Raw genomic sequence first — 9,093 nt, forward strand, 5'->3', positions numbered from 1 at the left:
TCGAAGCGCCATTCGTCGCGACGTTGCTCTTCCGTCCGGAGAGGGTTTACCAGCATGTTGAGGCTCGGCTTGGTCGCGGCGAGGTAGGAGAGCTGCGTCTCTCCAGCAGACAGGACGCAACGGCTGACGGAAGTAGTAGTATAGCTAGAGATCGCCCAAAAGCCGCCTACAACAGACAGCGGCCGACGAGCAAGACAAGCAAGGAGATAAAGCGTCTCCGCACGCAAGCCGACCTCCCACCCTCAACTTCGCACCGCCTAGCGCTCAGCTGAGGACGATGACATCCTCACTTCCGTCTGCGTCGTCGTCCGAGTCGACCGTAATGGCGGCAAACCTGACCGACTTCGCCTCCTTCGCCGCTTTTCCTTTCCTCTTTCCCGCCTTCGCCCCGCCCCGCCCTCCGAGTGCGTTCGTCGAGTCGAGGGTTGTCCACTTGAGTACGACGAGCTCATCGTCCTCCTGCTTGTCCGCGCCTTTCGTGGGAAGGCGAGGTCAGCGATGTCACGCTAGCGAGTCAAGGCGCTTACGTACGGATGACGCCAAGAAGCTCGAGCATCTCACGTGTCTCGTAGCGGACGGCGAGCGAGAAGAAAGGGCTGTCTTCGGGGTCGATCCGGTCGTAGCCGTTGTAGCGTTGAGGGCCGACCGCGAGGACTTTGCCGGGTCTGTAATCGACGTCTGGTCAGGATCTGTTGTTCAAGAGGGCGAGAGCCCGAGAGGACTCACTCGGTCGAGCAGCTGCCGGCGGGTTTGGCCTCCTCCGCCCAAACACGCCTCGTCAACTTGCGCAAGGACGGCTCGATCCATCCGATATTCTGGAGGTTGCGGACGCGGATGTAGCAAAGCTCGATCCGGCCAACTTCCTTCGCGAGGTTCTGGTCGGTGCACTGGCCGTCGTCGTCGAGGGTCTTGACCGCTCGGAAGACGAGCTGGCGGACGGTAGTCTGCGTGCATCAATCGTCAGGCGTCGGTCCCCTCAAGGCCTTGGGCTACAACTCACCGCCGACTCGATCTGCCCGTTGAAGAGGAATACGCGGCTCGAATCGCCGAGCGGAGTCTGGAAGAGCGGGTCGTTGCTCCTCACGACGCGGCGGTTAGCGCTGCGGGGAGTGTTGACATGTCAGTCCCGTCAGCTCCCACGGACGTGAGCGTCGCACTCACTAAACGCCATCCGTCCAGAGCGTCACCTCGTACGAATGGCCAGGCGAAGTCATGCGGTTGTCGACGAACGTGACCTGGAATGGCTCGCCAAGGACGCATTCGATGTAGTCACCGTCAGAAGTGCGGTGGAGCTTGGCAGCCTGTCCGGCGATGGTCACGAAGGCGAACAGACCGGGTTGAGCGGGCGAGGTGCTGTCGAGGCGACGTCAGTGACTAAGGGCCTCGGTGCATTCGGAGGCGACGCCTGCACGCACAGAAGGTACTCTGCAGGCGGAAGCGGCATCTCGGGCGCCTAGGACAGCCAAGCGGGAGCAGAGCGAGCGAGACGGAGGAGGAAGAGAAGGTCCGGTTAGCAACGACCAGCCAGCCGCGCTGCGGGCTTCGAGCGTATCAAAACGTAGCTTTACAGGAGACTAGGAAGAAACGTCTTAGCAGGCCGAACAGCTTGCGAGGCGGCAGAAGGCGGCGAGACGAGGTTGAGAAGGTCACCCCTCTCCTCCACCTCCTCGCACGTCTACACTTACGTTGGCCGCAGGCAGGACAGGCTAGCAAGCAATGTGAGACCACGTAACCGGGCCGGCAGCGGACTCCGTCGGTAGGAACTCGATGGGCGAGAAAAGGAACGGAAACGTCAACACCGATATCCCTGCTCCGAAGCGCTGCACACTGCCCGTACAGCGCACCTCTACTTCCCCCGATGCTTCTTGAACGTCTCTTTGACGCCCTTGCCCTCCAACAAATCCTGCCTGCACCGCTCATCCACCTCACGACCCTTCGCGGCCAGCTCCATCGCCTCCTCAAGCAGGTCCGGTCGAATGACGACCACGCCGTCGAGGTCGGCGAGGACGACGTCGAAGGGGTGTACTGTGGTTGCCGGGAAGTCGAGGTCGGGTGAAGAGGAGGACGAGGTAGGCGCGATAGTGAGCGGGACTTGGAGTCGGGAGGGGCGCGTGAAGGGCGACTGGCCGAGGATGGAGTGGCCGCGCGCGAAGACCTGCGAGAGTGGTTGTCAGCGGGAGGCGTAGCTCGAGCGGAACAGACGGCACAGAACGAGACAGAACGAGTAAGACACGTTCCGAGCCAACGTACAGGAAAGTCGAGCGCCCGCAGCTCTGCCAGATCTCGACACCGGCCTGACGTGACGACACCGCGAACGCCCTTTTTGTGCAGAGCAGTCGCGAGGAGCCCACCCAGCGAGGCGCTCCTGGCGTCTGAAGCGGGATTTGCGAGAGTCAGCACGTAGCGCACGGCAGCTGCGGACGACGTCGACATACGCGGAGGCGTAGAGATGAAGAGAACGGTGTCGGGGGTCGCCTGGTCGACCTGGCTCATGTGAATTATCAGTCTGGGCGTGAGTAGCGTACTGAGCGGGTTCGAGCAACGCACAAAGTGCCCTTCGAGCTTCGGCGCGTCCGTAGCTCGGCCGTCAACCATCTGCAGGAACAAGTGTGCGTTTATCAGCGACGCAAGAGAGGCTCAAACAGTCGTGCAGCTCACCTCGACCGTAAAGACTTCGCCGACCAAGTTTCCCTTCTCGCTTCCGCTGAAGCGCTCGAGGTCGGGCACATATCCGCCGCTCGGATGCTTGAGCTTGACGAGAGCATCTGCGATCTGTAAGAGCGGCACCAATCTGGTCAGGCAGCGGAATCAAGGAGGAGAAGCGACATGCACCTCGCAAGTCGAGAAGCCCGCTAGCCGCCTGATCTGCTCGGCAGTCGCCCGTCGTGCCCGTTCAGTACCCTGCGAATCCATCAAGCGTGTCTAGCGTGGCGCGAACAGGACGAGCGAGACTGTCCCGAGTCGAGGAGTATTAGTGGGGAGACGAGAGAAGGATTGGCCGGACGTGCGGGGCTCGTTCGAGGACGTCGCAGGCTGTAGCAGGTATATCAAAGCAGCAGACAGTCTTGCAAGCAGCGCGGAGCCTTGTGGAGCAGTGTGGTCTGAGCCAAGTTCATCACTTTCATCTCTCGCTCGACCTGCTCGCCGACAATGGCTCTCCCCGCTGTGGACGAAGACGCCCCACTCGTGACGCCCTCTGCTCAGTCTTTCGATGTCGTCAAGCACTTTGGCGCGCTGCTCGAGCGGGACGACGTGAGTTTGACTCCCTCGTCCTCCTCGCGAACAAGCTGACCTCTGCGCCGTGTTGACAGCCCATGCCGGCGCCGGTGGCAGCTGTGGAGGCACTGGCAGAACTTGTGTCGCGATCAGACTCGTCAACCATCCAGGAACTCCTCGCCCTCCTCCGCCAGGCCTCCGCCCAGATCGCTGCCTCCTCCTTCAACCCCGTCTCCGCCCAGTCCGGGACCTCCCTGTTCCTCCGCTTCCTCACACTGCAACGACCACCCCCCGAAATGAGCTTCCGCGAGTTCAAGGCCGAGCTGGTGTCACGGGCGCGGGAGTTTGTGCGGGATAGTGGGAAGTGCCGCGCGACAATTGCGGCGCACATGTCGAACTTCATCCAGGATGGCAACGTGCGTTGTGATGAGGTGCATTTTACGACTTCCCTAGGCTGACTGTCCTCCCGCAGACTCTGCTGGTGCACAGCTACAGTGTCGGTTCTTCCCTCCACCGACTGTCTTCCTCGCTTACACCTCTCCCGATCCGCAGCGCGTCGTCATCCAGGCGCTCCTCTTCGCCGCCCAGACGCAGAAGAAGCGGTTCCAGGTGTATGTGACCGAGTCGCGACCCGCAAGTCTTGACTTTCACCTGCAGATGCTCCTTTGCTGACCTCGCTCCTCTCGTTCGCCTCTCACCTTCGCTTCGCCTTTGTGGTCCACCGTCGCTCAACAACGTCTTCTCACAATACCTCGTTCGCGTCGACAGTTCGGACTCGGGCTAAAGACGCATGCTGTTCTGACGGAAGCGGGCATTCCCTGCATCGTCGTCCTCGACTCGGCCGTTGCCTACATCATGTCAAAATGCGACCTCGCAGTGGTGGGCGCGGAAGCCGTCTGCGAGAGCGGAGGTCTGGTCAACTTCGTGTGTCCAGGCGGTCTTCCGTCCTTGTGAGCGATAACTGACCCCTCTCGTGACCAGATCGGTGGTTACCAGATGGCGATTGCTGCCAAGGCGATGGGCAAGCCCTTCTACGGTGCGTGCGCGAGACAACGCAGCAAACTCGGAACTGTTCTGATTTTCCATCTTCTCACCGCTAGCGCTGGCGGAGTCGTTCAAGTTCACCCGCCTCTTGTCCGCCTTTTTCTTTCGCTATCTCCCGCTTGACCTTACTGACGTCCGCTCGTGCAGCCCCCTCTCTCAGTACGACATCCCGTCAAGCCTTCCGTCCGCACCACTCGCCTTTCCGGAGTTCGACGACCCCGTCTCGACCAAGTCGACTGGCGTCCCGCCTACGCCCGTACGACCAATGATCCACAGCAGAATGCCTGAACCGCTGGAGATGAGCGACGAAGCGACCCGGCACAACCCGATTCTCGACTACACGACTCCAGATCATGTTCGTCGCGCCTTCTCGCCGCGCTTGGCTCGCTCGTACGAGGCGCTCGGAACGACTGACCCGAGTTCGCCGTGTCCAGATTACGCTGATTGTGAGCGACATCGGCGTGATGACCCCGTCGGTGCGTCCAGTCCTCCTCGCTTCTCCGGTCGCGTCCCGCGCACTCGCACGATCTTCCGCTTCCCCCGTCGCAATCGCATAATGAATTCGCTGACCGGCGAACTGCCCATCGTGCCTCGACAGGGAGTCAGCGACGCCCTACTTGCCGTCTACGCAGAGTGAGCTTTGCAACTCGCTTGTCTCGCGCCTGCTCTCGACTCTCCATGCCTGCCGGACCGCCCGGACGAAAGATCAACTTCGTTGCCGCGCAATCTGGGCCTCTCGCGCATCAGCGCAGAGCGAGGCAGCCCATACAACTCATCCGCGCAAGGCGACCGCCATCTTTCCCGAAGCGGATCTACACTCGACATCATGGTCTCGATCCGCCGTGCTTCTGGATGCTCTTCCTGCAGCCGTTCCAGTGATCGACTGCGCCACGCCAGCCGTCTCGAAGCCCTCCTGACCGTCGCCCGGCGTCGCCGCCCGCTTCGCGCGAGGCACTTGCCCTTCTCGCAAAAGGTTGCAGTCGGCTGGCCGGCTCCAAATCATAAGCTCATGCGTTCCTGACGAGCTCATAGAGTTTGACCAGTCTTTTGCCTGTTCCGAGGGTGAGAGCAGGTCGAGCAGCCTGGGCGTGTGGCTCCTCCAGCTCATCTCGCCTCGCTCATAGTCTCCCTTCAATCGCAGCTCTCTCCTTTCGCTCCTTACCCTCACTGCAGTTCCAGGCGGACGCCCCTCGCCCTTCGACGCCATCCTCCGTCCACCCAAATCCAGCTCCGCGTTCTCACGCTCGCCATGGACTACGCTTCGCGTTCCCAGTCGTCGACTCGGCGGCATCCGGCCTCTCTTCTGCCCAAGTTCATGCACGACCCGCGACTGCTCGAACTCGTTCGCTCGCCTGTGACCCCCGAGATGATCAGTGAGTCTTCGCCAGACCTTCTTGACTTCGCCTCGCTTGCTCACCATCGGTCGTCCTGTCAACAGCTTATATCGTTGAGCGCGCCGTCGACGTCATCACTTGCGGTCCTGCGCCAGACGAGCCCCCTTCGCCCCCGACCACGCCTGTCAAGACCAACTTTGCCGACATCCACCGTCAACCGCACCCCGACGTTCCCTCGCTCGAAGCCTTCATCACCATCCTCGTCCACAAGTCGAACGTCCAGGTCCCCACCCTCCTCTGCACCCTCGTCTACCTCGACCGCTTGCGCGCTCGCCTGCCCAAGGTCGCGCACGGCATGGAGTCGACCCGGCATCGTGTCTTCCTGGCGACGCTGATCACGGCCGCCAAGTACCTCAACGACTCGTCGCCCAAGAACAAGCACTGGACTCGCTACGCGGCCATCTTCCCCATCGCCGAGGTCAACCTGATGGAGCGCCAGCTCCTCTTCCTCCTCGACTTTGACCTCCGCATGGACGAGGCGGAGCTCCTCGCGCATTTCTACCCCTTCCTTCCTCGCGAGCCTGTCGCCTCGACCTCGAATCTTCGCGTCCAGTCAACCATCCACATCCCCACCGTCGTCGAGAACGTCCCCGTCCCCTGCACTCCGCCTCGCCGCGTCTCTCGCGCCGCCGCCAGCCTCGCCACTCCTGGCTCCTCTCGCCGCGACTCGATGTCGCGCACACCTTACGAGGTTTCGCCCGCCGGCTCGCACTCGTCTGCATCGTCCGCCTCGCCCATCACGCCTATGGACGAACTTCCGCGGTATCCTGGCATCTCGGTCGTCTCCGCCGACGAGTCGCCCGCACGACGACCATCCTACCAGTACATCGAGGTCAACCGACCACTGGCAAAGCCGTCCTCGTCGTTCCTCCGCGCGGCGTACGAGTCCGGCAAGGGCTACTTCACGCTCGGCAACATCGACAAGGCGCGCCGGACGCAGCCTACATCGAGCCTGTACGACGGCGCCTCTATCTCCTTGTGATAGTCGTCCCTCCCTGCGTTTCCCGCCTCCCTCCCATGTTGTCTCGTCGTTTCCGGTCATCCTGTCGTCTTCACTTGAGTGCCGCTGTATCCCCATCATCTCATCGAGTCTCTTTATCATTGCCGCATTCATGTAGCCTTTCTGACGTGTATACCCAGGCTGCCTCTGCAAAACCTGACCTCTCTCGCATCCCCTTCTCTTCGTCGTTGCGTCGGCGGCGAGTTGCTTCCGCTCGATCTCTCCGGCGCTCGCTTCGGATGCGCTTGATTGCATTCCACCTCCGGCACATCTCGAGCCAAAGCTTGGCATTGAACGCGGAAGCCATCTCGCTCGCCTCCCTTCCCCTTCTCGCCATATTGCCTCTCGCTCACTCGCTCCCGCACTTGCTTGATCCGCTCCTCGAAGCTTCGCGCTACAGTCCAATAACTCGCGGTAAACGACGGCAATGGGATTCGGGCCGAACAGGCCGCGGTCGAAAGGCGGGAAGAAGGATGCGGGAGGAGGAGGAGGCAGAGGGCTGCCGTACCGTCGGGGCGAGACGCTGGGGAAGCAGATGAGGCGCGGACCTGGACGGAAGAAGGGCGGCGCGCCCGGCGGCGGTCCTAGACGCGCGACAGAGGGGAAGGATGGTCGAGCTGAGATGAGCGATGTGGAGGAGTGGGGAGGGCTGGACGAGACTGAGCGGGTAGAGGAGGAGACGGAAGAGTCGGAGGAGGAGGTAGCACCCGTACCAGAACCTCCGGCGAAGGGCAAGGCGACGAGGAAGCCCACTGGAGGGACGGGCAAGAAGGTCAAGACCTTTGTCGAGGCAAAGGTGCGCAGGACCGCTTTCTTTGCGCGTGTAGCTCATTGGAAATGACGTAGAAAACCTACAGAGCGACCTGCTGTCCCTCGCGGCGTCCATCTCGGGCGAGCAGGCGGCAAAGAGCCAGGCGAAGCTCGAGCGAGCGGTGCGTCGCGCTCTTCCTGCTTTCATTCTGCCGTACTGACGTCTCTTTACGCCTTCAGAAGAACCGCCCTGCGCCGCAGCCGAAGGAGACGAAGAAGCACGTGAACGAGGCAAAGGAGAAGCAGCTGGTACGTCTAGATCCTCCCCTCCGCTTCGTCCGCTAACAACGCTCTACCGCAGGCTGCAGCACGAGCGGTCGTTGCGGCACGAACAAAGGCGAAAAAGGACAAGAAGCGAGAAGCAGAGGCGCCGAAACCCGCTGCTCCCGTCTCAGAGGGCAAGAAGGGCGTCCGGTTCGCCTAACCCTCAACTACGAGCGCCAGCCATTCGTTGTTGTAGCATCACAGTTTGCAAGATCTATTGCGAGGATACAGTCGGGATAGAGTAGTCTATGTTGTGTGTCTAGAGTCCTTGGGTGAGCTTGTTATCTCCGTCTACCGCCTCGTCGCCGTTCGCCTGATGATCCTCAACTCCAACACGCTTGAACCCGACGTCCTCCCGTCCCTTGAGCAGCACCATCTCGTCCCCGACTTGTGGCCTCCGCGCGGAGCGAGCTGGCACAGTTTCCTTCATCTGCCTCTTCTCCGGATTCGCCTCGTGTACTGCCCTCAAAAACTCCACAACCGGTTTCGCAACCCACCTCCTCGGACGGAACAGGCCCTCAAACCACCCGAGGTGTCCGCCGTGTATCGTCAGAGCGAAGATGAGGTTCGGGTTCGACTCGACGGCCGAGAAGGGGATCCCGCCGGAGCAGACGATCGGGTCGTCTTGTGCGGAGATAGCGAGGACTGGGACGGTGGCGTGGTGTAGGACGTTGCTGGCTGAGGCGTGGCGGTAGTACTCGACTGCGGTTTTCTGCGAACGAAGGAGGCTCAGCGCGCGATGTTGAGCATGAGAGGCAATAAACGCACGAAGCCTGAGAGGGGCGCGGTGACGAGCGAGTCAAACTCGAAGAGCGTGCTGTTCGGGTTACTGAAGATGGCGTCCCAGTCAAGGCGCGGGTCGCCCTTCAAGACGTGCTCATGGCGCTTGACGAGCCTCCGCAAGTTGGACGACATTGCCCGGCTGTAGATACTCCTCAGCCACGTCGAGCTCAGCGCGACGTGGCCCTTCCAGAAGTCGAACGGCGCGCCGAGGACGATGGCGGCGTTGTAGGGGCAGTCTGCGCCTTCTTCGCCAACGAACTTGGCTTGCTGGTTTGCGCCGAGGGAGAAGCCGATGCCGTACAGGGGTGCGTCGGGCGCAAAGTGCGAGAGGAAGGTGAGCGCAGAACGAAGGTCGTCCGTCACTGCGCCGCTGCGAAAGAAAAGGTCAGCCCTGCGGCTTGAAGCGTAGGAAGGATAGCACGCACTTGTAGAGTTGCCGTGAGGTGACGGGCGAGTTTGCACAGCCTCGCGAGTTGACGACTGCTGCTCGCCAGCCCAGCCCGCCCTCCTCTTTCGGTCGTGTCACGACTGCGAGGATGTTGCGGACGTAGCTCTCGTGCGATCCGCCCGTCAAGCCGCTGC

General features: G+C 61.7%; 6 protein-coding genes across 6 annotated transcripts in view; 3 read left to right on the forward strand and 3 right to left on the reverse strand.

The window, feature by feature from the left end:
• Positions 1-264: 264 nt before the first annotated feature.
• RHTO_03211 (uncharacterized protein) lies at positions 265-1,444 on the reverse strand (the record flags this gene model as incomplete). Its single annotated transcript, XM_016416882.1, has 6 exons — positions 265-473; positions 532-665; positions 727-944; positions 1,001-1,100; positions 1,162-1,353; positions 1,416-1,444. 6 exons carry the CDS (start codon positions 1,442-1,444, stop codon positions 265-267), a joined length of 882 nt encoding a protein of 293 aa, XP_016276601.1.
• Positions 1,445-1,846: 402 nt separating this feature from the next.
• Positions 1,847-2,913, reverse strand: RHTO_03212 (ribonuclease E inhibitor RraA/Dimethylmenaquinone methyltransferase domain containing protein; the record flags this gene model as incomplete). The annotated part of the gene is made up of 6 exons (XM_016416883.1): positions 1,847-2,155; positions 2,251-2,372; positions 2,436-2,484; positions 2,548-2,595; positions 2,659-2,772; positions 2,833-2,913. 6 exons carry the CDS (start codon positions 2,911-2,913, stop codon positions 1,847-1,849), a joined length of 723 nt encoding a protein of 240 aa, XP_016276602.1.
• A 237-nt stretch (positions 2,914-3,150) lies between these two features.
• Positions 3,151-4,897, forward strand: RHTO_03213 (translation initiation factor eIF-2B alpha subunit; the record flags this gene model as incomplete). Its single annotated transcript, XM_016416884.1, has 10 exons — positions 3,151-3,252; positions 3,312-3,632; positions 3,689-3,712; positions 3,769-3,849; positions 3,985-4,140; positions 4,198-4,252; positions 4,317-4,350; positions 4,408-4,615; positions 4,695-4,736; positions 4,859-4,897. The coding sequence occupies 10 exons, from the start codon at positions 3,151-3,153 to the stop codon at positions 4,895-4,897; spliced, it is 1,062 nt and encodes a 353-aa protein (XP_016276603.1).
• A 612-nt stretch (positions 4,898-5,509) lies between these two features.
• RHTO_03214 (cyclin) lies at positions 5,510-6,636 on the forward strand (the record flags this gene model as incomplete). Its single annotated transcript, XM_016416885.1, has 2 exons — positions 5,510-5,633; positions 5,699-6,636. The coding sequence occupies 2 exons, from the start codon at positions 5,510-5,512 to the stop codon at positions 6,634-6,636; spliced, it is 1,062 nt and encodes a 353-aa protein (XP_016276604.1).
• A 445-nt stretch (positions 6,637-7,081) lies between these two features.
• Positions 7,082-7,888, forward strand: RHTO_03215 (uncharacterized protein; the record flags this gene model as incomplete). Its single annotated transcript, XM_016416886.1, has 4 exons — positions 7,082-7,450; positions 7,512-7,586; positions 7,645-7,713; positions 7,766-7,888. The coding sequence occupies 4 exons, from the start codon at positions 7,082-7,084 to the stop codon at positions 7,886-7,888; spliced, it is 636 nt and encodes a 211-aa protein (XP_016276605.1).
• A 99-nt stretch (positions 7,889-7,987) lies between these two features.
• The window catches only part of RHTO_03216 (alpha/beta hydrolase, carboxylesterase), a gene marked incomplete at both ends in the record, with an annotated part of 1,597 nt that continues 491 nt past the window's right edge, over positions 7,988-9,093 (reverse strand). Inside the window, 3 exons of the mRNA XM_016416887.1 lie at positions 7,988-8,440; positions 8,497-8,881; positions 8,937-9,089. Coding sequence (XP_016276606.1) covers positions 7,988-8,440; positions 8,497-8,881; positions 8,937-9,089 — 991 coding nt within the window. The remainder of the gene's footprint in view (positions 8,441-8,496; positions 8,882-8,936; positions 9,090-9,093) is intronic.

Source organism: Rhodotorula toruloides (genome assembly GCF_000320785.1).
Source record: "Rhodotorula toruloides NP11 unplaced genomic scaffold Scaffold2, whole genome shotgun sequence".
NCBI lineage: Eukaryota > Fungi > Basidiomycota > Microbotryomycetes > Sporidiobolales > Sporidiobolaceae > Rhodotorula > Rhodotorula toruloides.